Source organism: Adiantum capillus-veneris, chromosome 13, assembly GCF_014529385.1.
Source record: "Adiantum capillus-veneris isolate H3 chromosome 13, ASM1452938v2, whole genome shotgun sequence".
NCBI classification, from domain to species: Eukaryota; Viridiplantae; Streptophyta; class Polypodiopsida; order Polypodiales; family Pteridaceae; genus Adiantum; species Adiantum capillus-veneris.
The window spans coordinates 101002464-101028736 of NC_140943.1; the positions used below are offsets into that span (position 1 = coordinate 101002464).

General features: G+C 41.2%; 2 protein-coding genes and 1 pseudogene across 3 annotated transcripts; 1 reads left to right on the top strand and 2 right to left on the bottom strand.

The window, feature by feature from the left end:
- Window positions 1-1134: 1134 nt before the first annotated feature.
- On the top strand, window positions 1135-2033 carry LOC147444527 (deoxyribodipyrimidine photo-lyase pseudogene; annotated as a pseudogene).
- A 5732-nt stretch (window positions 2034-7765) lies between these two features.
- On the bottom strand, window positions 7766-11052 carry LOC147444528 (sesquiterpene synthase Agr3-like). The gene is made up of 3 exons (XM_086528117.1): window positions 10705-11052; window positions 10313-10657; window positions 7766-8323 (listed from the first exon to the last, which is right to left on the bottom strand). The coding sequence occupies exons 1-3, from the start codon at window positions 11050-11052 to the stop codon at window positions 7766-7768; spliced, it is 1251 nt and encodes a 416-aa protein (XP_086384243.1).
- Window positions 11053-20891: 9839 nt separating this feature from the next.
- On the bottom strand, window positions 20892-23378 carry LOC147444529 (alpha-muurolene synthase-like). 2 transcript variants are annotated; one of them, XR_015190122.1, is made up of 2 exons: window positions 22554-23378; window positions 20892-21475 (listed from the first exon to the last, which is right to left on the bottom strand). XR_015190122.1 is itself a non-coding variant. In XM_086527877.1 (2 exons), the coding sequence occupies exons 1-2, from the start codon at window positions 22634-22636 to the stop codon at window positions 21020-21022; spliced, it is 531 nt and encodes a 176-aa protein (XP_086384003.1). In that variant the 5' UTR covers window positions 22637-23371; the 3' UTR covers window positions 20892-21019. The 2 variants fall into 2 exon arrangements, 1 of the variants encoding a protein (XP_086384003.1); XM_086527877.1 differs by having other exon boundaries at window positions 22562-23371.
- Window positions 23379-26273: the final 2895 nt, after the last annotated feature.

Consider the following 26273-nt stretch of genomic DNA (forward strand, 5'->3'; position numbering starts at 1 on the left):
CGGAGCGCAGTACAGAGGAAAGTAGCAAGGAAGGATGTGATGACTTTAGAGCTGGGCTGTTGCTGGCTGTTGATAGATAGGGACACAGATGAGAACGCCTTTGTAGGGGAGTGAAATTGTAGCTGGTGTGATTATGTAACTGAGGAGGATAGGTTGTGGTTGTGGTTCTGCGTCCTCGAAAGACAAGACAAAACAGGTGGATGATGTTGTGGGCTGGAAGATTTAACACGAACAAGGCGAAGCCTACCCAGGATCAAACGTGAAGTTCGCCATGGCACGAAAGCAAGAAAGTGGAAAAGAAACCCAAGAAACCCTTCTAACTGCCCGCCGTCTCCACCAATGTAACATACTGTTACAGGAGAGAGACCAGACCAAAACTAGACCTCCTATTCATTAATCCGTCATCTCTCTTATAGCAAGAGAGGTTGGTTACATATGCCAAGAACCTACTAGTTTCCTCCCACACTAGGTGGTCGGACACACCTACAAGACCCACACACCACAATATATATGTGTGTGTGTGTGTGTGTGTGTGTGTGTGTGTGTGTGTATATATTTATATGTGTGTGTGTATATATATATATGTGTGTGTGTGTGTGTATATATATATGTGTGTGTGTGTTTATATATATATATGTGTGTGTGTGTGTGTATATATATATATATATATATATATATATATATATATATATATATATATATATATATATATATATATTGTGGTGTGTGGCCGGATGGCCTGAGTGTGAACCCACTTGTAACTACCTCTCATCCATAATATAAAGAGCTGCTAACGTGAAAGCTAGGCAGACTCACCTTGGACTATTCCGGTGCACACTACATTGGTGGAGGAGACGAGCACTTTCTTGATTGGGTGGGTTAGTTTTTCTAAGGTTCTTGGGTTTGCCTCTACGGGCATGGCGACCTTCCTCCTTGACACAGACTAGCTGCCACCTGATTGCAACGCCCCATGGAACTCGCCAACCCCATAGCTGCCCCCTTTCTAATTTGTCACTGGCCTTGGCCTAGGCTTTCTATTTGTTTCTCGTTGGAGCCGTCTGCACACAAGTGACGCTGCTGCATTTTACGACTTGCCGCAGGCAGCTCCCTCTGCATCCCTTTGTGAGAGTGAAGATGGCGCCCACAGGCAAGACAGCCTCAGGGGTGGCGATGAAGCAGCCAGGGAAGGAGGCCAAAGCGGGAGCAACCAAGAAAGCCAAGCTTGCAGAGGCAACTGAGGAAGCTCCACAGGAGGTATGCGCATATGGCAAGGTGAATGTCAGCACAGAGGTTAATGTAGGAAGGGTCCACCTTCTCAAGCAAGCCACCCAACAAGCAACACAAGGTGGCCCTGTTGTCTACTGGATGTCTTGTGATCAACGCTCTCGCGATAACTAGGCACTCCTATATGCTGCCCAGCAGGCCCGCCAACAACGCTATCCCCTATGTGTTGCCTTTAACCTCGTCAAGTCCTTTCTTCATGCACAGGCTCGCCATTTTGGCTTTATGTTGCGTGGCCTCCGCGTTGTCCAACAGAATCTCTCCTCCATCGGCATCCCTTTCTTCTCCGGGGAAAAGTGGAGGACAATATTCCTACCTTTGTTGGAAGATGTGGTGCATCGATTCTTGTCATGGATTTTTCTCCCTTGCGAATTGGCAGAGCATGGAGAGAAGTTGTTTGTACAGGAGTCCCATCTTCTGTTTCTGTCTTTGAGGTAGATGCCCATAATGTAGTTCCAGTTTGGGTTGCTTCTGAGAAGCAGGAGTATGGTGCTCGAACAATTCGCAGTAAAATTCAAAGGCATTTGCCAGAGTATTTGGTTGAGTATCCACCACTCACAGCTCCTAGCCACAAGTGGACACTGGATACACCTGAAATTATTGATTGGGACTCCCTTATTGATGAAGTCATTAACAAAGGTGCAGAGGTGCCTGGTCTTTATGCTTTCATAATTGTGATCCAAAGTCGCAATCGCACAGTTTATCCTTTTCTTTTTAGGTATTTAGTGATTTCCCAAGCTAGTTTTTGTTGAATAATCGTTATCCTCACACCAAGTCCCTTCTGTGAGGGATGTATGTCACCAAAAACATCATGTTCATGCTGTTATGCCATAGCCCTCATTTTGTAGTTCCTCGTCTTGTCCATTACATTGGGATAGCGACCTAATGTTTGCATAAGCGAGAAGTATGAGTTCCGTGCCTTGACGATGATCCCATGATGACGAGTCTAGCCCCCGAGTTCAGTCCCCTAGTCCCTAAGCTCTTGTAAGATCACTCCCCCCACATGAGGCGTTGGAGTTGATACAGTCCCTTCAGTCATGTCAAGTCCCTTCTTAGTCCAATCTTATAAAAAGATGTGCATCTTTTTCTTCCTACGGGGGGAGTGTGGTGTGTGGCCGGATGGACTGAGTGTGAAGCCACTTGTAACTACCTCTCATGCATACTATAAAGAGATGTTAACGTGAAAGCTAGGCAAACTCATCTTGGCCTATTCCGGTGCACACTACAATATATATGTGTGTGTGTGTGTGTGTATATATATATATATATATATATATATATATATATATATATATATATATATATATGTATGTATGTATATGTGTGTGTGTGTGTGTGTGTGTGTGTGTGTGTGGGTGTCACACACACACACACACACAGATACATATATATACACACACACACACACACAGATATATATATATATATATATATATATATATATATATATATATATATATATATATATATATATATATATATAGAGAGAGAGAGAGAGAGAGAGAGAGAGAGGTGTGTGTGTGTGTGTGGATGGGTGGGTGTATTATGTGTACATATAGATATATATATATACATACATCCATACATATGTACAAGGATAGAAGCAAGTAAGAGAATGGGGCAAAGACATTGAATCCAATTGCGTTCCTATCATTGAAACCAATGCTAGAACCCACTCCATTTATAAACAAAAGTTTAATTACTACATTGACTTTTCTTATCTTTCATCTCTTCACACCATGCTAGCTTATCTAATCTCTATAATCAAGCTTGGTAGCATTGCTAGATCAAAGTAGACCAAAACGGAGGAATCTCTCTCTCTCTGTCTCTCTCTCTCTCTCTCTCTCTCTCTCTCTCTCTCTCTCTCTCTCGCTCTAGTCTTGATACACACACACACACACACACACACACACACACACCCGTTAATAGAATTAGAGCACTCCTAAGTTTGCTGAGCAAGAGCTAGCACCTCATGAAAAATAATGTCTATGAGAAGATTCCAATCTTGGTATCAAAGAATTTTTTGCAACATCTATTAAGAGGTTGTGTCATGCATCACTTTTATAAATGCGATAGAATAACCATGCAGGAAGAGAGTATTGATAGTGTTCCACTTGAAAGAGAGGATAGCCCTATGAGAATAGAGGCATTGTTTCCTTGGCCGGAGCAACGCGCGGGTCACATACTAGTGTCCTTTATCCTCATAAATGATTTTGCTATGCAATAGAGAAAACACCAATTTCATAAAAAAGTGCATAAGTTTCCATATTGAAACATTATGTTGCAAGCATAAAATAATCTCAATACATTACAGTATTAGCTATAAGCTATAGTGCTCCCCAAGGAGCTAAGATAGAGTGCAAACAAATTCAAGGATCATGAGATAGATCTTGTCATGTGTCCTATCACCCAAGTGTGGTAGAATAACTTTGTTAATTGCTTCTCCCAATCCCTCTCCAAAAATGGTAAATTGGCTCTTCCAATTCACACTTAAATAGTAGGCTTAAAGTTGAAAACTCGTTGAAAAGTCTCTTAGCATTGTCCTTATAGCTTTCAAAACTTCCCCTCTCATGGTTTCTCCTAGTGGGGCTAGAAAACATACTTTTCATGGATACCAATATAAAGAAGGAGATGCATTGGCTTGAACAACCTTTCTATCACCCAAACGTGGTAGACACAGGTTATCAAAATTTCTTGCCCCAATGTGGTAGCTTGGATCTCCCAATTCCCTCTCCATTTTTGGTGGCCATGCTGCTCACATTGAGAAGGAAATCCATAAGTGATCGACCCGTTGATGCGTCAAGGGGCCTCACTTATCTCATGAAAGATTTTTTTAGAAAAACCACTTGGGCTCCCTCTTAAATAGCAGATGTGGGGTTAGGGTTTGAGACATAGTGTTATTTTTGAATGAGTGATTCGTTTTTTTTAAAAATGCAGTGCGCCTTTTTTGTTGGAGCTGGGTTTTGGCACAATACTTTTAGCTCTCTCTCTCTCTCTCTCTCTCTCTCTCTCTATTGGTGTCACAACATTATTTAAATTTCATATCTCATTCAATTTCTTTTGTAAAGCAAGGTTGTCCTTTTGAATGCAATGGTTTTTTTTGTTCCCATAGATCATGCGATTTGTCTTTTGTAATGGAGTGTGCCTTTTTTCTTAATGCTCAAATGTAGTGTGGCTAACTCTTGCTATCCTTGCTATTAAGTGTAAAAGTGCAAAAGAAGGTTGTTTTACATTATCTTGCTTAGGAACTCCATTAAGGGATCTGTTTCTGTCTCGAAAATAGAGAATCATTATGTGATCATGGATTAATGTGTCAAATTTTTGTATATAGAAGTATCCATGCAATCCTAGAATTAGAAGGATGCAACTCTCTTCCAAGGGGTTTTACGGACCAGTGATAGGTTCTAACGGGCATCTTCCCTTCTTAAAGCATTTTTCCTCTCATGTAGGAAAGTAGGAACAAAGGTGATATCGTCTTTGGATGGGTAGACCAAAAATTTTCTCTTCAAATAAGAAGGCAAGTGTTAGCTTGTCAATTGTTTTTTCAATATAAGTAGAGTCATGTCATTTCATTTTAGGGCAATCGTACAACACCATTTTTTTGACAATGTTCAGAAGTGTGAGTGTATATGATAACCTTCACAAAAAAAATTAGATTAGATATCCTTGATCGGATTGAGCTAGGGCATCACCACTACAAAGGTAAATGGCTAAGGCACTTGACCATAGAGAGAACCATTACCATCCAGCTGATACGGGAGCTACTAGATCATAAGGACTCAAACGACCAATTTGGTGGTCAGTTTTTGTGTGGGGTTGACCCATGCACAACGTGGTGGCATCTCTCTTCTTCCCTCTTAGATGGGTGGCTCCCGGTTCAACGTCTCTGTGTGTGTTATGTGAGATAAAATATCATTAATTCATACATCCTTTTTATATCAAAATTCAAGAGGTTTTTGGTTTCTGGTGGCAACACTGAGAGCATATAGAGTAGCTAATTCAAGAAAATAATGTAGATGAATACTTTTCATGAAGAGAAGTGCTTAGAATATTCTACCTTTTTTGGGACTTCGGAATTAGAGTGGCTCAAAAATTGTTTTCTTCTTTTAAGAAGGGCAATTCTAGAGGAATCCCTTCAAATGGATAGTGTAGTACAAATAAATTTTGAAATTTACCTCTAATTTAGATGAAAACTGAGAAAACCTACAAATCTTATAGATTGTCTCTATTCTTTTCCATGGGAAGGCTATTCAAGTTTTTAGAAAAAGGGTTTTTCTTTTAATGGTGGAACTTGGAGGTCTTCTTAACATTGATCATGCGTCAAATAATTGTTTTTCAAAAAACAAATAACTGTGTAACACAATGTATATTTTTTATTCTTCTAATCAATTTGCACATATTAAAATTTAAATTTTAGGAATCTTAGAGTCACTCAATTTAAAATCTCATTATCATCAAGGGTACAATTATAGCCTATGAAAGCCATATAAGTATTCTACCACCCAGATATGGGGACATAATGTAAGTACTCTAACTCATGAGCGCACACATGTTATGACCCATATCCTACTCCTTGCTCGGTCCTCCACCTTGCCATGGAATAACTTGATATCTTTCCTTTTTTTTTTTGCAATTACTGCATTATGTGGGATATTTATATTAACAGAAATGTTTCTAAGAATTCTCACATAACTTTTCTTCTTATTGCATTTCCTTTGACAACAAATGCATGGGTACAAAAGGTGCATAGGTCCTTGTATCACTTTGTGAAGCCATACCAACTAAAAAAAGCATCTTTAAACTTCAATGCTAGACAAAAACCTAGGCTCAAAGTAATCCCACCTACAGCTAAAGGTGAAAAGACCTAAATAGTTTAGAAGGACTCAATGCAATTTAGTACAAAACCTCCAAAGTTAGTCACATTACCTCTACTATTTCTCATATGTATGCTTGCCAAGTTTTTGGAGAAGAGTTTTTTCAAGCAATACCTTTAATACATTACATTAGCAATGTTTTGCTAATGTATCACAATGAGAAAAAAAAAAGTCTAAAATTCCACCAAAATTTTGAGATTTACCTCCAAATTCTAAATTTGAAGACGAAGGATTGATCGTGTATTGGCTAGTGCTCAAACACCCTAGATTTAGTGCAAACCCACCTACCTCTAAATTTTAAATTTGAATATGGAAAAACCTACAAATTCTAGAGAAATTTAGTCAACTTGCCTCTTTTGTAATTTCTTTGAGATTTAAATACATTCACTCACTATTGTGAGTTTGACCAAAAAAATATATTTGAAAATACATTTGCACAAATTTTTAAAAGATATCAATATTGGTCTTAAAAAAAACCCTTTGAAAAACCAAAGTTCAATTTATCTTTTAAAAAATAAATTTTCATTAAACAATAAAATATGCACCACAATTATCATTTTTTTGTTATGTGCACTTAAGCCGGAACATTGACTTTATGTGTAAAGTAGACTTTACGTAAAGTAGAAAGGCTTTACATTTTCAAAAGTCTGTTTGGTATGTGTCCAGTCAAGTTAGTGTACTTAAACTGGTACCATTACTTTGTGTAAAGTGTACTTAAGTTGGCACCTACACTTTGTGTAAAGTAGAAAGTCTTTGCCTTTCCATTCTCAAAAGTCTTTTCATTTTCTCTTATGTTATTATTTACTTTTGCATTTTAAAACTTCCTACCCTTACTTTTGCATTTTAGAATAAAAAATTAAGTTCTTCATGAACGATCTGTTCTTTGGTAGTAACAGGTTGGGAAGTCCTACTCTTCTTGTCTTCACTCAAATAATCAGGTACTACTTCTTTCACCATTTTTAGCAAGCAAGGAACCGCCGTGTGTTTGAGAGGGATCTGGCTGTGGCAAGCTTCGGTGAAATAATACAAGAGAGCAGAGTGACGATCCACATGATCGGAGGCAAACAAGCCTGGGAGGACTGGTTTAGAACAATACATGACATCTTGTAATAAGTAAAGCCTAGGAGTAGTTGTGGTCTCTATGTAAAAGAAAACTTGTAATCCTTTGACCCTCAAGGCTCGGTCCGAGCTCGAGGTTGGTGTTATCTATGATGTTCTTAATACTATCCACTCACAATTGTGAGTTTTGTAAAAAAAAAAAAAGAATAAAGATTTTATAAGATTTTCTCTTAAGTGAAACAGTGAGTGACACATGGAAGGTCTCTCCTTCCTTGAAAAATTTAAGCTGCTTCATATATAGTATAGATAGATGTATGGAAATTTTCACTTTCTAAATAGATGTGTGGACGATACAACATCAATGTATATTGTTTCTTCTCAAATAACTACGAATAAATACGTTTATGAGCCTAGTTTGCGGGCTTTCTAACATTGAGATTACAATATCTAAACATTTATTGTTTTAGTTAATTAATGGAAACTTTTAAACAAAATTTGATCTACAAATATACAATTTTCAAAGTTGTGGCTATGAACCTGTAAAAATTGTCTCAATTAAGGTGGGGGAGTTGTGCACGAGTGCATGGTTGTTTGTATCTCGGTGTTTCATGGAACCAAGTGGCAACACCAACCATGCCTAAAGCAACCGCTTCTACATAGGCATTGACATTATATGCCCTTGCTAGACGAGTGGTGGGTTTGGAGTATTCCACCTTTATGCTATCTATGAGGGAATTACAATGAGCATTTACATTTAAGGTGATTTCATACGCATTGTCAATAGCATCTTGAAAGGAGGAGGTGCCTCTTTTGGTTAATGTTCCAATGGGGCTATCGTGTGCATATAGGATGGATGGTAGGTTGAAATAATCCCCCAAACTAATCTCCTTAGAGAAAGAGTAAATATCGTTGCAAAGGCTTATGTAGTCCACCGCGCTATTTCGAAGCTCCATAATGTTTTTATCGGCAAGCACTACTTTGTCGAACTCTATGTCCATCACATACTCCAATAAGATAAAGGCTGGAATGGTGAAGGATGCTTGGCGACGAATCATTATGTAAGAATTCACATCGGGTACACAATGCTTCTTACGGAAGGCAGCTTGCATCTGTAAAGACAAACAACAAGAACCGTGATATAAGCAAGGAGTTACATGAGAAGATTATGAGTGGCAAGTGATTGTGTTTTGACTTCAAAGATACCATGTATATCATGTGTGTTCAAATAGTTTTAAAACAACTCTTCTTGTCGTCAGACAATAAAATGATATTTTCCTTATTGAATTTACAATTTTCAAAAATTTATGATTAAAAGATTATTTTATAAGAAAAATAATTTGAAATAAATTAAAATTTATGAATTAAAAACCCCTCCAATTGAATGCATGTTATACACTAAAGAAAATATAGGTGCATCCCTCGAGGGTTGGGGGTAGGGGATTGCAAGCCCCCAAAGCGTCTTACCTTGTGCGTTCAAGAAAGAAAAGTTCTACTTAAAGGGCTCGTCCTTAGACCCTCTAAATCATCTTCTAAGACAAGGGTTCTCCACATTTTGGAGGGCTTTTCAAACATCTCTTTGTGTCCCTAGTATGCCCTCTAACAACAACAAGTACCCAAATAAGTAGTACCAACATTTGCATTAGATCGTATCCCACAAGATACCTAGCTTTGGGAAAAGGAAAACGGAAAATTTTGGATTAGGAAAGAAAAGTAAAAAGTTAGTTTGAAAGGAATAGGGAAGAGGTCCGTTCAAGTCAAACTCTCTCTCTCTTTCTTTCAATCATCAGGTCGCGAGTTTTGCTTGTATGCTCCTCTGTTTCTCTTGTGAAATGGTTGCGAGCTCTGTACCGTGTGTTGGTGAGCTCACTTGCATCCGCACATGAGTACATGTCAGTGTATGCTGCTCTCGATCGACAAGGGGGCGAGTATGAGCAGGAAAAGTAGCGTGATGGAGGAGAGCAGGCTTGGAAAGGCTGCGGGAGAGGAGCGCAAACGGAGACAAAAATGGGTGCACGATGATGCTATTGTGAGCTAAGTGTGAGGAAAAAATCTGCAAGGTAGAACGAGGGGACTACAGAAAGTCTCTCTCTCTCTCTCTCCCCTGCTTGTAGGTGAACCGAGTAGTTTGTAGAGGCAAAGGACATACGATGCAAGCCAAGTAACGATTGAGTGAAGGCAGACATGCAAGGAGAGGCCTGGACGCATAATGAGGCGGGTGGGAGCTCCCTGCTTGTGATGAGGCAAAGCAAGTGAGGGTGCAATCGTGTTCTTTGTGTGAGCATGACGAGAGGGTTGAGAACAGCCTGTAGTAAGTGAAGGAAATGTACTGGGCATGCAACCTTGAGAGGTGTTCTTCTGTGTGTGAGGGGCATGGGAACACCCTGCAAGACAAAGCGTTGAGGCTTCATAAAGCGAGGAGGAGAAAATCTCCTAAGATTCGTGCTAATAAATGTAAGTGGACCGACAGTGGTAAGTTTAACGAACTTTAAGTTGCATCAACATACAGTTCTTTTTTATTTGTTGACCTCTTGCAACAAGTTGTAAATTGTTTCTCATATAGTGGGGGCTTCGACGCTAACACGCACACGATATTAAATAAATGATGTGAGAGCAGTGGGATCAAAGAGATTTGAACTCAGGCGAGCGTCGTGCGAGACTAGTAGCCTATCCAATCCTTCCGGGCGGATATGGTGCCCACGGTGGAAACAAATGCATGATAAACAAACTTGGATGAGGCAGAAGTAGCGTGGATAAAAAGGGTAAAGTCGAACACACTAAGTGAAATCGGACAACCGAGCCCACCTCACATCAACGTGCCTAATTCCCCGCCATAGATGCATTGAGGGGTCTTAATTAAAGACCCCGTGCCCTTTAGCCCTGGTGGTGGTTAAAGGACCCATAAACTTCTTGCCAAACTTTTTAGGTGTAGGACCCTCTACTTTTGAGGAGGCTTTTTTCAAGGGCCTATGGGGGAGTCCTTCAAGCCTAGAAATTTTTCACATTGTTTGAGGAAAGTCTTTGTGAAGGTGTTGTTAGAAGGAAATAGAACCCTGTAGATTTATGAATCAAAAACTTTCTCAAGACGGAAACCTGATTACCTTGAGGCCATCGAAGTAGTCTGCCATGCTGGAGGTGACGCGGGAGCGAAGACCAAGGCTCATTCCTTGGGACATGTCCTGCCACAACTCTTCAAGGGCCGCCAACCTCCTCGAAAGACAGCCGTCCCTAATATAGCCATCGGCGCCTGCATCTTGTGTGCCACGCAAGATGGCCATTACTAGGCCTGCGCGGTGGGCGGTGGCACTGAAGTCGGAGCCCAGAAGCTCAGGCTGGTCGTCGTTGTTGTCAGCAATCATGAGCCACGCAATCTTTTGATGGCGTGCAGGAGGTGCGGCCTCAAGAGAGCTTGCGGAAGGAAGCGGCAGACGATACGCGACAGGAGACTGTCGCGGAGGGCGCGACAGGCTGCAGCGGAGAGCGGTTGAGCCACCGCCTCTATCCACTCATCGCTTTGCTGCTTCACCTGCTCGTAGTGAGGATGGAGCGAGGCAGGGCATGAGCAGGGAATTACTGCAGGTAGATGCAGGCTCGTAAGCTCGTCACCAATAGGCATGCGCCTTGACAACGGATCGAGACTGATTGCTTGAATGCTGCAGCTGCTCAAATGCGCTGGCGGCTCGGTCAAATCTGTAAGTGCGGCCCTGATTGAGTACACTGGAGCGTAATTGAGCCGACGGCGACCATGGTTAGTCGACCAGATGTCAATCATGTTGATGCCTGCGGTTGCAGATCGTTTGAAGAAAGCTTTTGCAGGCCTTATTGTATCGACTTGCATCATTTCTTATACCGACACTGATGATTGTAATGCTTCTTGTCACTGAGGCTGCCATTCTCTCTCTCTGTCTGTCTCTCTCTCTCTCTCTCTCTCTCTCTCTCCCCAAACACACGCTAGCACGTTGAGTTACTGGGAATGTGAGTGATTCTATATATAGCACTACGCGCTTTCAAATTATGAGCTAAACATGTCACGAGCTAAAAATGGTTGTACGTTACTCTTGTACCAGACCTCTTTTTTGAGCCTGCTTTTACAACATATGGTCTCATTGTTCCGGAAAGTCATTTTCTTTACTGTGACGTCGCAACCCCCCCCCCCCCCCCCCCCCCCCCCCCCCCCAACCCAAAAAAAAACAGTAAAGGGCGAGAGTAAATTACATTAGAAGAGAAGCATAAGTACATAGTTCTAGGGGAAGTTCCCCATTTCAAAAATTACAAAATTTAAAATGTGTTGACTTCTAGGTTACCAGTACATGATCACGTAGAGCAGTCTATCTCTAATTTCCGTTTCCTCCGGCATGATTATTGCCATGAGGTAGAGCATTGATGACCTGTTGTATCTGCATAATCAGGCGAATTCCAGTCTTGCATTCTCCAAGCAGCATTTTCTTCTAGCTAGGCATGAAACCAATGGCATTGTACAGAGGAGCTAAAATCAGGTTGTTAGAAGAACAATTCATAAACAGATGAGGGATGTCCTGAACATCCCTATTGCATCTCAAACACACCCAGTGCGCTTTCCTCATCCTGTGACCCGTCCAAACTGCTTTGTGTAAGATCAGCCAAAGTAGTACTGAATGTTTGGGTCGGATACCAGGATTCCAGATAGTATTAAATTTAAAATTCCATTGCCTTCTATCTAAAGACGTCTTTCACTTTCTACTCGAAGTGAGGTGAATAGGTTCTTGGAGAGAGGGGAGGAAGGTTAGGGGGTATGTTGAGACTAGACCCTCCTTTCCAATAAAGAGCTTGTGGGTAGGGAAAGTCCTTGGCCGATAATGTCCACTCCAACTCCTTGGGGAAGCTTGCCTTACGCGAGTCAAGTAGGCAGAGTTGTCAGGGATAAATATGGGTTTTTGTGAAAAGTTCAGAATGAGAGAGCCATCTATGTTCAGATTTGTGCCAAAGGTCAGTCTAGGTAGCAAAGCCTTTTGAATGGTTTCTCCTAGTGGACCTTAACTGCCTAGGGTAAAGAAGGGGGGGGGGGGGGGGGGGGGGGGGGATGGGGGAAGGGCCCGCCAGATCGATTCATGTGATTGGAGGTGGAATCGAAGCTGCGCTTGGAGGCCCAATTGACCCTTAAATGCTCCCTATATATGTTCCATGTTTTCTAGAGAGATCTGAGAAGCTCTGATCCACTCGTGATTACTTCATAAGGACCAAAGAGATTGGTGATCCAAGGGAGATTCTCCCACCCTTTAGCTTCTTCGATTTTGAAGCGGCTGAGATTACGAAATAGCATGACGGCCCACTCTTCTTCTTGGTGATCTAAATCCCTGAGAATAACTTTAAATGCTAATTTATCCACCCAGCGGCTGATGTTGGTGAGACCGAGCCCCCTTGATCTTTGGGGAGGCTTCATATGTCCCACTTTACTTTGGCTAAGCCTTTTTTGAGTGCGTCTCCAGACGAGAGGAAGGTGCGGCAGACTTTGGTGATGTCCTTTAGCTGGGAGTCTGGAGGACGCCAGTAGGGGAGAAAGTACGGAACGTAATAAGAGATGAAGTGCTTGATAACCACCGCTCTACCCGCTATGTTAGCTTGAAATCCTAGCCAATGGTTGAGTTTGGAAGAAAACCTCTCCATAACCCACTGCCACCTTTGAGACATAGTGACTTTAAATCCAAAAGGGATTCCCCATAATTTGAAGATGACACCCTCCTGAAAAATAGAACAACCTTGGTTAATGATCCATAAAAATAGATGCCCATTTTGGAGTGATTAATCATTGAACCCGAGCTCGGGGGGTTCACTGTTCAGTACCACCCCACATAACGTGCATTCACAGGGTATTGAAAAAATCCCTCTTTTAACATGTCTGAATGAATAAAATGACCCCTTATTTTAGGATTTTTTAAACAAATTGAATATAAAAACACCTTATTTTAATGTATCTCTGTTAAATTTCCTAAAATTTTTACATTTTAAAACCCCTCCTTTAGAACTCATGTTATACATAAACATGATTACATAGTGCACCCTCCCGAGAACCCGGCTTTGCAAAAAATGTCAAGGTATTTCCAAAAAGCGTTTAGGGACTGGTTATCATTGTGAAGCAATCCATTAGAGTCATCTGCAAACTGTGAAAGGCACTGTTGATTCCTAATAGAGAAAGTAAATCCCTTTGATGCGACCTTCTCCCAACCTTACTTTGACTAGCCAATTCAATGAATTGGCAGCAAAAGCAAACATTAGATGCGCCAAGGGGCATCCTTGCCTAACTGATTGGTTAAGTGGGAACACGTAGAGAGAGAGAGTTATTAATGGCTATTTTTGCTTGGGAATTGCCCAACAAGGTCTTAAAAAATTTGACCAAATTTGGACCAAAAGCCATCATGAAAAGACAATCCAATAAGAAAGACCATTACAGCCCATCATAAGCTTTGTCAAAGTCAACCTTGACAAAAACAAAGTCATGACCCAAGGAATCACCATATTCTATACCTTCCCACATAGATGTCACTACCTCCGTAATCCTTCTTCCCTTGATAAACCCCTTCTCTTCAGAGCAGAGCCACTCTAGGAGAGCAAGGGTGATCCACAAGGCGGTCGCTTTTGCATAGATTTTGTATGATGAGGTTAACCTTGGGAGAGGTCTCTAACTGGCAAGGACTTCCTTGGGCCTTTTTTGTGGAGAAATTTGATGATTCTTGTATATATTCATTTTCACTGGAAGAGCAGAATGCCACACCGCCTCTTCCCACGCAGGTAGGACAATACGAGATATAGAGTCTTTGAAGATTTGGTAAAACTCGCATGGGAGTCCATCTATGCGAGGAGTTTGGTTCTGTTTAAGAGTCTCTATGGCCCTCTTAATTTCCCTAAGACAAAGATCCGCATCCATTTGAACAGTCAGATGATGAGGGACTACTCTTTTTTTACAATCTCTAATAACTGACCTGGCTAGGGAGACTGCTTCATCACGTTTTTCCGTTGGGATGAATAGATTCGAGAAATGCTCTCTGACCAGTAGCGTATTTTCCACTTGACAGGTAGCCTTCCCTGTTGTCTTGTGTAGTAAGGGAACTATCTCCCTCTGATGTTTCCTACGAAGATTCTGAAACATCTCTTTTGTGGATAGATCTATCTTCCCCACCCACCACTCCGTGAAGAAGGTTGCCGTATGAAGGAGGGTGAGGTCTTCCTCCACTCGTTGTTGGTGTCTGAGAGTGGAAAGTTTGTTGTTGGTTTCCGTGTCTCCCTTGCTGGAAGATACCGGTTCTACTAATTCATTGTAAATGTTGTATTTCCTCTTTCTTCTAATCTTTGCGACTTGTTTTCTAAACTAAATAAGGGCTCTTTGAGTGTGTGCAATTGCAGTTGACATGCTTTGGCTTGAGTGACGCCTTTAGAAAAGGCTTGGAACCAAAAAGATTTGACATTATCTTGTACCTCTCAGAGTTGAAAGAGGGAGACATGAGTGTGGAGCCAGTGGTTCCGGATCTTAATACTCTTGTCATTCATGGTAAACACTAGCTGGTAATGATCAGAGGCACATGAGGTGAGTCTAGGTTTAGCTTTTAGCCTACTAAAAGTTCTAGCCAATGGGACGCTAGCATAGCATCTATCAAGTTTGTCTTTCCTCGTGTAATCTCCCTTTGAGTAATTTTGCCAAGTAAACTCTCCTTGATTGCCAATGTCCCATAGGTCGAGGTGAGCTTGGAGAGAATCCCATTCCACTTTCTTGGTTCGTGAGATAGTTTTCCCTTTGAGCTGGAACCGATCCTCCATGGCTTCCACCATGTTAAAGTCACCAGAAGGATAATTAGGCTAGTCAAATTTCTTAACTGGCACCAGAGCTTACTCTATCCCTAACTAAATCCTCCTGCATAGACCAAAAAAGTAGAAGACAGTTGAGGGGGGCCTCAACAAGAATGGAAACCTAGTACCTCCTACTGAGGATCGCTGCTGATTCACCTTCCAAGGCTTGGGAATACCCAGAGCAGTGCCACTAGAGACTCTCGAGTGGGAGCACACAAAACAATGGTGTTCCTTTGAAACCAACATGATTCTCAGGGATAGCTCTGCTTTGTCATTTCCTGTAACCCTATTAAATCCACCGGATAATTACTTAGGCATAGTTTAACTTTCTTCGTTTTGGCTAGGGTAGACAACCCTTTAATGTTCCAAGATAAGAGCTTCATTTGTTAACATCCATCTCTGTGATTCTTATTCTGGGATTGGTGATGCTTGTGATACCAAGTTGTGAGCCCTTTTATTGTCTTTTTGGACTTCCATGGGACTGGGACCAGCTTCAAGGTTGCCTGACTGAGGGGAAATATTTTATTTGTTATTGTCGTTTCTTAGAAGAGGTCTTGTTCACATCTATGATCTTCTCCCAATTCGCTTTATTAACTTGGCTCTCTAGTCGCGAAGCAGCATCCTCTTCTTCCTCGGAATCTTGCCCCGTGGACTTGGTTACTTCAGAGTGCTCCGATTCCGAGAGGGAGGCCAAAAGAGAAAATTTCATAGGGGCTCTACCCCTGTTCCTCTCAGTGATCAGTTTCTCTAAATTGACTTCTTAGCTCTAGTCGTCTGGGCTGTGGTAGCACGGGGGACAAAGTTGCCCTTGACTTCATGGGTCTCATTGTTACCTGTAGACAGAGCGGGGGCTTGGGGTTTCTTGTCAGTCAGTCTCAGACAAAATGGCCTTTTGTGCCACAATGAAAGCATGCGTTTAAGAGATATTTGTAATTCAGAGGTTGCTCAAATGTTTCCCCATCATATAGAGCAATAATCATTGACTGACAAAGATCCACTGAAATATCCATCTCAAGCGAAGTCTAAGGGTGCGAGGGGGGATGTAGTCCCACGAGGGTGTCCACCCAGAACTTTCCCAAGCTGTGACCCTATAACCCTAAGATGATTGTGGAAGTGCAAGGGGAGATTGGGGAAAGCCATATTGGCGGTTCAAAAGGCAAAAACATACTAGTTCTTGGGAAGGTCTTGGATAGCCTCGACTTTTGCTTCTAATACCCCCACTGGTTACGAATCCAACCCCTAAGAATTTGGTACATTCGGGGAAAAGTGGGGTACTAAATAGATTTACCACCTTTAGAGAATTTGCTTTTGTTGCTAAAATGTATAAATCATCCTTCTGTTTCACAAGGATGATGGTTAAGGGCCAAGTTGCACAACCGCCCATGGCTTGCACTCGAAAGGCTCATAGGACTAAGGTGTGCATTTGCATGCTTTAGCATAGAGCATTGCAAACCATGGATGCCCTTGGATATTGCACATTCCTTGCACGTGCATAAACACACACACACACACACACACACACACACACACACACGGGCACATTCCTTGCACGTGCATAAACACACACACATGGGGCCCCCCCCCCCCCCCCCCCCCCCCCCCCCCCCCCCCCCCCCCTCCTCAACCACCACCATCACTTGTAATCTCCCCACCACACATAGAAGCTCAAACCACACCTGGGTCTACTTCTTAAAAGTTTTTCGTTAATTAGACACCCAAATTCTTAGTTTGGCAAAACTATCACATGTTGTTTCTCCCCTGCTCCCATGCAGACACAGGCCTCGCTCTCGATTGATTGCCTAGATCGAGCTACATCTTCCAAAGCCCTTCATAGTCACAACAATGATCACCATATATACATTTTGCTTAAGACACCTTCTCACCGTATGTCCATCCTCTTACCCCCTGCTCCACTTACCGCATTAGAAAATTTCGGAGGTCATTTGGAGGACCTTGTAAGAAATTCTATTTTTTTGTTTAAAAAGTTTTCTTAGAACACCCTCGCACTTATTGAGTACAACCAAAATGACAACTAGACACTCTAAAAAGTGAACCAAACTTTTCACAGAACATTGCAAATGGTCACCTTTTCATTCAATGAAAGTGTCTTTTCGTGTTTTTGCTTTTGTCATCACTAAAATTAAAAAGAATCACAAAACTGCCATCTAATGGTAGAATTTGAAGCTTTTGACACCTCCCGAAAGCGTCAAGCTTTCTCAATTCTCAAAGTAAGAAAAGAATATCTACATACTTCATTCTAATACCCAAAGAGAGAGAGAAAAGCACAAAAAACACTAAAAAGTGATTTTTGGACAAAGGTATGATTAGGTCATTCCAAAAACTTTTGGAATGGCCTGTAATTTTTGCAATGGCCTCGGCGTGCCATTCTCCAAAAACATACATTCATATATAGAAATATATATGTTTTTGGAGAATGGCGTGCTGAGGCCATTCCAAAACAAATTGGAATGGATGCCAAAGGATGTGCATGTTTAGAGGGATAGGATGTTGTGTTGTGGCATGTGCATAATGTGAAACTAAAATACCTACCTCACTCTTAATGCTTTTGCTATGTGGGACCAAATGCTACAATTTACATAGTGTTATAAGTGTGAAAACCGTTGCCACAACTACAGCCGTGTATATACCTTACTTGAGAGGCAAGGCCTTGGATGTCGCATTGCTGCATATTTTATTACATTAAAACATGCCGAATTTGTTTTAAAAATGTACATATGTCGAAGTGTACAGAGATAGCACACTCCTTTTGCCTAAAAAGTTCACTCCAAAGAATTTTCGCCAAAAAAGATGTATCTAATTGAGGTCGAGGCCTGTAATTTGAGCCCAAAGGTATGTTTTCACAAATTGAGGGATTTTTTCCAACACATTTTGTCTATTGCAAAAAGAATGGGAATCTTCAGACAAAAATGGCCATAAAATGATCAAAATAATCCAAAAATAGCATAAAATATCTCAATATGCCACATCAACAATAGTTACACTAGTTCTCATGTTGGGAGTGAGTTGATAGAGAATAAAATGAACTCTTTTGGACATCTTATGAAGGAGATACAACAACTCCAAGGCTGCTAGTGCAGTCTTGTTTTGTTCCTAGTACATGTTCAAGGCTATAAGGACACCAATTATGGTTTCATCTCTTCAAACACTCATTTGGGACTTCCTAATGAAGTCCTAAAGCTTCCACGAGATGGTCATGTGTGTGTGTGTGTGTGTGTGTGTGTGTGTGTGTGTGTGTGTGTGAGAGAGAGAGAGAGAGAGAGAGAGAGAGAGAGAGAAAGAGAGAGAGAGAACACTAAGCTCTCTTTGGCTAGAGAGAGAGAGGGAGGGCTCTCACACCGGCACTAGAGAGAGGGGGGAGGGAGAATAAGCACTGGTTTTACAGTCAGCAATCGACAAAGTGACAATCAACGAAATCCACAATCAAGAATAAAAAATAAAAAATCGACATGGACATCTACGAACATTTTCACAAGTACACTATATTTCGCTGAAGGACCTACTTCTTCTTCTCAGCAAGACGCTTCTTTCTGCTAATATTTTATAATATTAACACATATTATATTTTTATTGATAATACAATTTTAGCTTACTACTAAGCATCAAATCATTCTCTTATACATATGGTTTACATTGACAATCATTCATTCATTGACATATGGAAGTGAAAAGATGATAACAGGGTCACCGGACTAGTAGGGACGATTCTAGATAAAAAGCACGTAACCAGACCAGTTTCATAATCAACTATAATGTTCGAGTATGTTTGGGTCACTGTGTGCATATGTTGTATTGGTTGGAGATCCTTGTGCAAAGAATATTCCAAGGTCTGCATGTGTTCTTTTTGAGTTAATTCAAATCAAGCTCTTAAGAACATTAAAAAAACAAAAAAAACTACAAAGGTTAGAGAACATAAATTAAGGTGTAGAGAATCTACAAAGTGCAGAGAAGTTTAGTGCAAAAACCTTCAAGTATAGTAAATTTGTCTCTAAAATGTTTGAAAAAAGGTATGATATAGCCAAATGTTTGAAAAATCCTCATTTTAGCGTGATTCTATCTGCAGATTTTGAAATTTATCTCTAATTATAGATTTGAATGTGAGGAAACCTACAGAGTATAGAGAAATTGAGTGTAAAAGCCTTCAAATATGATTAAGCTGCCCCTAAAATTTCTCATATGCAAGTTTTCTAAGTTTTTAGGAGAAAGCACTATGCCTCAACTCGATCTAGTGTAACCCCCCTACAAAATGTTGAAATTTACATCAAAAATTGTAATTTTCCATATGCAAGTTTTCTAAGTTTTTAGGAGAAAGCACTATGCCTCAACTCGATTTAGTGTAATACCCCTACAAAATGTTGAAATTTGCATCAAAAATTTTAATTTTCCTTTAAACGCTCGAGAAAACCTAGATGTAGTGCAATCCCACTCACACATTAATTTGAGATTCACATTTGAATTTTAAGTCAACTCAAAGGTGAGAGGACTGACAAAGCTCAAAGAAATATAGCGTAAAAACCTTCAAAAATAGCCACTGTATGTTCCTACCATGGGCTTGCACATCTTTTGCCTTGGATTTGTCGGATTGAACTTTCCAAATCGCATCAACTCTCAATTTTGTCAATTCTTAATTTCGTAGATGTCCATGTCGATTTCTTATTTTTGATTCTTGATTGTGGATTTCGTTGAATGTCGCTTTGTCGATTGCTGATTATAAAACCAGTGCTTATTATCCCTGCCTTCTCTCTCTAGTGCCGGTGTGAGAGCCCTCTCTCTCTCTAGGCAAGGAGAGCTTAGTGTTCTCTCTCTCTCTCTCTCTCTCTCACACACACACACACACACACACACACACACACACACATAATGCTACAAGACATCCATAACAAATAATTGTTCTTTTATCACTCAATTATTGAGCTCAATGTATTTCATTAATGCAATGCAAATGTGGAAAGCCTTTGTTCAATGTGCCAACATGTCCAGGAATGGTACGTCTACTTTGTCTCTTATATTCACACACAACGAGCGAATGTCTCTCTCTCTCTCTCTCTCTCTCTCTCTCTCTCTCTCACACACACACACACACACACACACACACGCACACGCGAATACATATATCTAGTATTTTGAGCTTCGAACATCAAGATCAAAGATCATTTACGACATAGAAGGTCCGCGAAAACCTCCGAAGGGAGGTTCATTGAACAACACATGGAGAAAACATATTTATAGCCTTCAAAATGTAAAGGAAAGCCAACCTTCAAATGATTTTCAAAAATAAAAGTAGTTAATGGTTAACTTTGAAAGTGAGAGCATGAGTGAAATAGCCTCCCAAAAATTTAGATAGAGTAGTAAGGTTTTTTACTTTCCTTTGTCCATACTCCTTCATAAGTCTTTTCGTTTTCTACCATCTTAGTACTTACCATTCACTTTTGCATTTTCAATTCATTGCTTTTTAAAGGTCTCTTTGAAATGAAGAGAATGTGACACATGGAGGGTCTCTCCTTCTTTGAAAATTTTAATCTTCTTCATATATAGTATAGAAACAAAAATGTTCAGCTTTTTAAAAGTCTCTTTGAAATGAAGAGAATGTGACACATGGAAGGTCTCTCCTTCCTTGAAAATTTTAAGCTTCTTCATATATAGTATAGAAACAAAAATTTTCAGTTTCTATTTCATTTCAATGTATATTGTTTCTTCTCAAATAACTATGAATAAATACGTTTTTGTGAGCCTACTTGGTAGGTTTTTTAGCATCGAAAATTACAATATCTAAACATTTATTATTTTAGTTAATTAATGGAAACTTTCAAACAAAATTGATCTACAAATTTACAATTTCTAAAGTTGTGGCTATGAACCCATAAAATTGTCTCAATTAAGTTGGGGGAGTTGCACACGAGTGCATGGTTGTTTGTATCTCGGTGTTTCATGCAACCAAGTGGCAGCACCAACCATACCTAAAGCAACCACTTCTAATAGGCATGGACATTATATGCCCTTGCTAGAGGAGTGGTGGGTTTGGAGTATTCCACCTTTATGGTATCTATGAGAGAATTACAATGAGCATTTACATCTAAGGCTATTTCAGATGCATTGTCAATAGCATCTTGAAGGGAGGAGGTGCCTCTTTTGGTTAATGTTTCAATGGGGCTATCGTGTGCATATAGGAGGGATGGTAGGTTGAAATAATCCCCCAAACTAATCTCCTTATAGAAAGAGTAAATATCGTTGCAAAGGCTTATGTAGTCCAACGCACTGTTTTGAAGCTCCATAATGTTTTCATTGGCAAGCACTACTTTGTCGAACTCTATGTCCATCACATACTTCGATAAGATAAAGGTTGGAATGGTGAAGGATGCTTGGCGACGAATCACTATGTAAGAATTCACATCTGGTACACAATGCTTGTTACGAAAGGCAGCTTGCATCTGTAAACAAACGACAAGAACCGTGACATAAGCAAGGAGTTACATGAAAAGGTATATGAGTGGCAAGCGATTGTCTTTTGACTTCGAAGAAACCATGTATATCATGTGTGTTCAAATAGTTATAAAACAACCCTTCTTATCGTGAGACAATAAAATGATCTTTTCCTTATTGAATTTACAATTTTTAATAATTTACAATCAAAACATTATTTAAAAAGAAAAATAATTTAAAATAAAATAAAATTTATGAATTAAAAACCCCTCCAATTGAATGCACGTTGTACACTAAATAAGTTCAAGAAAAAATAAGTTCTACTTGAAGGGCTCGTCCTTAGACCCTCTAAATCATCCTCTAAGAGAAGGGTTCTCCACATTTTGAAGGGCATCTCTTTGTGTCCCTAACAACAACTACGTACCCAATCTAGTGCATCAACAAATTCAAAGTATGCAGTTATTTTTTATTTGTTGACCTCTTGCAACAAGGTGTAAAAGTGTTTCTCATATAGTGGGAGCCTCTACGCTAACACATACACAATATTAAATGATGTGAGAGCGGTGGGATCAACAATTAGGAGCTGCACACATGAATCTCGAGGACATTGGAGGGCTAAATTCTTTTGGCAATCGAGGCCTATCCAACCCTTCCATGCACATATGGTGCCCATGGTGGAAATAAATGCATGATAAACAAACTTGGACGAGGCAGAAGTAGACTATGACAAAAAAGTACACTGGAACACGCCGAGTGAAATCGAACAACCTAGTCCACCTCGCATCAACATGCCTAATTCCCCGTTGTAGATGCATCGAGAGATCTTCATTAAAGACCCCGTGCCCTTTAGCTCTGAGGTGGAGGGGGTGGTTAAAGGACCCCATAAACTTCTTGGCGAACTTTTTAGGTGTAGGGCCCTTTACTTTTGAGGAGGCTTTTTTCAAGGGCTTGGGGGAGCCCTCCAAGCCTAGAAATTTTTCACATTGTTTGAGGAAAGTCTTTCTGAAGATGTTCTTAGAAGGAAATAGAACCCTTTCACATTCTATAATAATAATTTGTAGATTTATGAATTAAAAACTTTCTCACCTGATTACCTTGAGGCCGTCGAAGTAGTCTGCCATGCTAGAGGTGAAGCGGGAGCGAAGACTAGGGCTCATTACTTGTGACATGTCCTGCCACAACTCTGCAAGGGCCGCCAACCTCTTCGAAAGACAATGTTCCCTAATATAGCCATTGCGCCTTCATCTTGTGTGCCACGCGAGATGGCCATGACTAGGCCTGCGCGGTGGGCGGTGGCACTGAAGTCGGAGCCCAGAAGCTCAGGCTGGTCGTCGTCGTCGTCAGCAATCATGAGCCACGCGATCATTTTAATGGCGTGCAGGAGGCGCGGCCTCGAGAGAGCTTGCGGAAGGAAGCGGCAGACGAGACGCGGCAGGAGACTGTCATGGAGGCGCGACAGGCTGCAGCGGAGAGCGGTTGAGCCACCGCCTCTATCCACTCATCGCTTTGCTGCTTCACCTGCTCGTAGTGAGGATTGAGCGAGGCAGGGCATGAGCAGGGAATTACTGCAGGTAGATGCAGGTTCGTAAGGTCGTCACCAATAGGCATGCACCTTGACAACGCATCTAGACTGATTGCTTGAATGTGGAAGCTGCTCAACTGCGCTAGCGGCTCGGTCAAATCTGTAAGTGCGGCCCTGATTGAGTACACAGGAGCGTAATTGAGCCGACGACGACCATGGCTAGTCGACCAGATGTCGATCATGTTGATGCCTGCGGTTGCAGATCGCTTGAAGAAGCTTTTGCAGGCCTTATTGTATCGACTTGCATCATTTTTTATACCGACACTGATGATTGTAGTGCTTCTTGTCACTGAGGCTGCCATGCTCTCTCTCTCTCTCTCTCTCTCTCTCTCTCTCTCTCTCCCCAAACAAGCACGCTGAGTTGCTGGCAATGTGAGTGATTCTATATACTATAGCAATACGCGCTTTCAGAAATGTCACGAGGTGAAAAGGATTGTCTTGTACCAGGCCTCCTTTTACAACATATGGTCTTATTGTGCTATCCCAGCCCCCCACATAAAGAGTTGTCCCCCTCTCTAATTTGTGGAAAATCCCAAAATACCCTTCAAATTTCAAAAATTCCCAATGTCCCCCTCATATTTTGTCATAAATTCCCAAAATGCCCTTCACATGTTCCAAAATTCCCAAAGTACCCCTGGTTGGTTGTGAGAGTAAATTTATCCAAAGTTAAAAGAATTTGTAGCTTTTCATAAGAAGACTAATTGTCTATCAATACAAGATACTAAAACTAGAATTTGAGCTGGTTATGTAGGCTTTGGAGATGAATTCGTTATTTTTAGACATAATTGTCTTTTTTTGGGAGGTAATTTGTGACAAATTACATGCTAAGCACTAAAAAACGGGTCTCCATTGTCAAAAAAGAATAAGATTAGGAAATCGTGAACAATTCAACTAAAATAGATACAAGGGTATTTTGGAAATTTTTAAATTTGAGGGATATTTTGGTAATTTTTCCTAAATAATATTAGAAGAGAAACATAAGTACAGAGTTCTAGGGGAGGTTCCCATTACAAAATTAAAAAAATTGAAATGTATTGATTTCTAGGTTACCAATACATGATCACATAGAGCAATCTATCTTTAATTTCCATTTCCTCTGACATGATCATTGCCATCAGGTAGAGCATTGATGACATGTTGTAAATGTATAATTAAGTGAATTTCATTTGCAGACTGACTCCTGAGTTTCTCACCGTTAGTCTTGCATTCATCATCTAGCATTCTTTACAGGTGGGAGTAAGACCCATCCATTAGCTCTTCCTGTTGTTTGTTGATGTTGTTGTAATATCCTAGACATTTATTGAACACCTTGTAGTTGGCCTCATAATTCCTGCATTGGTGCTGAGTAACATGTACATTAAAGTGAGCAACGAACATTCTCAAATTTTTAGTATGGTAAGAGTCATCATAGATCCTGCCATTCCTTTCCTTCCAGAGGATCCAAAAAAATGCACCTCTGATCCTATACCTAATTACAAAAACGTAGAGATAGAATCTCCAAGCAGCATTTGCTTCCAGCTAGGCGTGAAACCAATGGCACTGTACAGAGGAGCTAAAATCAGGCTGTTAGAAGAACACTTCATAAATAGATGAGGGATGTCCTCAACAACCCTATTGCATCTCAAACACACTCCAATGCCAAGGCCCGCTTTCCTCATCGTATGACCTATCCAAACTGCTTTGTGTAAGATCAACCAAAGTAGTACTGAATGTTTGGGTGGGATACCACGATTCCAGATAGTATTAAATTTAAAATGCCTTCTATCTAAAGACGTCTTCCACTTTCTATTCAAAGTGACGTGAACATGTTCCTGAAGAGAGGGGGGGAAGGTTAGGGGGCTTGTTGAGGCTGGGCCCTCCTTTCCAATAAAGAGCTTGTGGTAGGGAAAGTCCCTGGCCGATAACGTCCACGCCAACTCCTTGGGGAAGCTTGCCTTACGCGAATCAAGCAGGCAGAGTTGTCAAGGCTGAAGATGGGTTTTTGTGAGGAGTTCAGAATGAGAGAGCCATCTGTGTTCAGATTTGTGCAAAAGGTCAGTCTAGGTAGCAAAGCCTTTCGAATGGTTCCTCCTAGTGGACCTTAACTGCCTAGGGTTAAGGGGGCAGATGGGGGGAAGGGCCCACCTGATCGATTCATGTGATCGAAGGTGGAAGCTGCGCTTGGAGGCCCAATTGACTATTAAATGCTTCCTATATATGTTCCATGCTTTCTAGAGAGATCTGAGAAGGTCTGATTCACTCGGGATTACTTCATCAGGACCAATGAAATTGGTGATCCAAGGGAGATTCTCCCACCCTTTAGCTTATACGATTTTGAAGCGACTGAGATTACGAAATAGCATGACGGCCCACTCTTCTTCTGGGTGATGTAAAGCTCTCATGCCAAGGGTAGGACTATAGGAGGGCACGGCCCTGGCCAAGGGCCGATGGATACACATGCGGTATAGGGGCTATATATAGGAGGGCCAAGGGCCTATATATAGGTATGGTTGGGTGGTTATTGGCATGTCTATCTCCCTATGCTCTTTCACTGGTATCGGAGCTAGGGGAGAAGGAGAGGGAAGCATGCATGGTCATGCGTGAAAGCAAGATCTTTCTCTCTCTCTCTCTCTCTCTCTCTCTCTCTCTCTCTCTCTCTCTCTCTATGGAAGCTCCGACAGGAAGGAGAAGCATGCAAGATTGAAGCCCTGGAAGAAGCTTGGTGTTCTTTCTTTCTCTCAAAATCAAAGTGTTCTTCCTCTCCCTCGGAATCTCTAGCTCTCTCGGATTTGGAGGATAGGGTCGAGCAGGAATTTGCATGTTTCCATGGAGCATGCACGCAAGAGGTCGAGGCCGCGGGAAACGACCCCTGTGTCGGGAGGGAGAAGTTTTTCGACCTCAACAAATCGGCAAGGAGACATGCTCGGAAGATTCGTGCTGGGCTAAGGAGGAAAGCTCGATACATGAGCGCGCTGAGCCGAGCAACGCTTGCCACGGTCTTCTACGCGCTACTCTTTGTGATCGTCATCGCTATGCAAGCACGTATTTTCATTTATGTTTTTTAATTGGTGTTCTCACCTTGGCCGCCCACGGTAGGCAGAGCCATTGATTAATACAATTAAGGAGGGGTGCCCACGGTCGGTCCCCCATCCTCTTCTTCCGTGCTTCGACAAGATCGTCTAGGCACGCTCCTGCAGAATTTCTGCGACATCGGCAAAAACAAATTCTTTTGAATATGCCGAGCT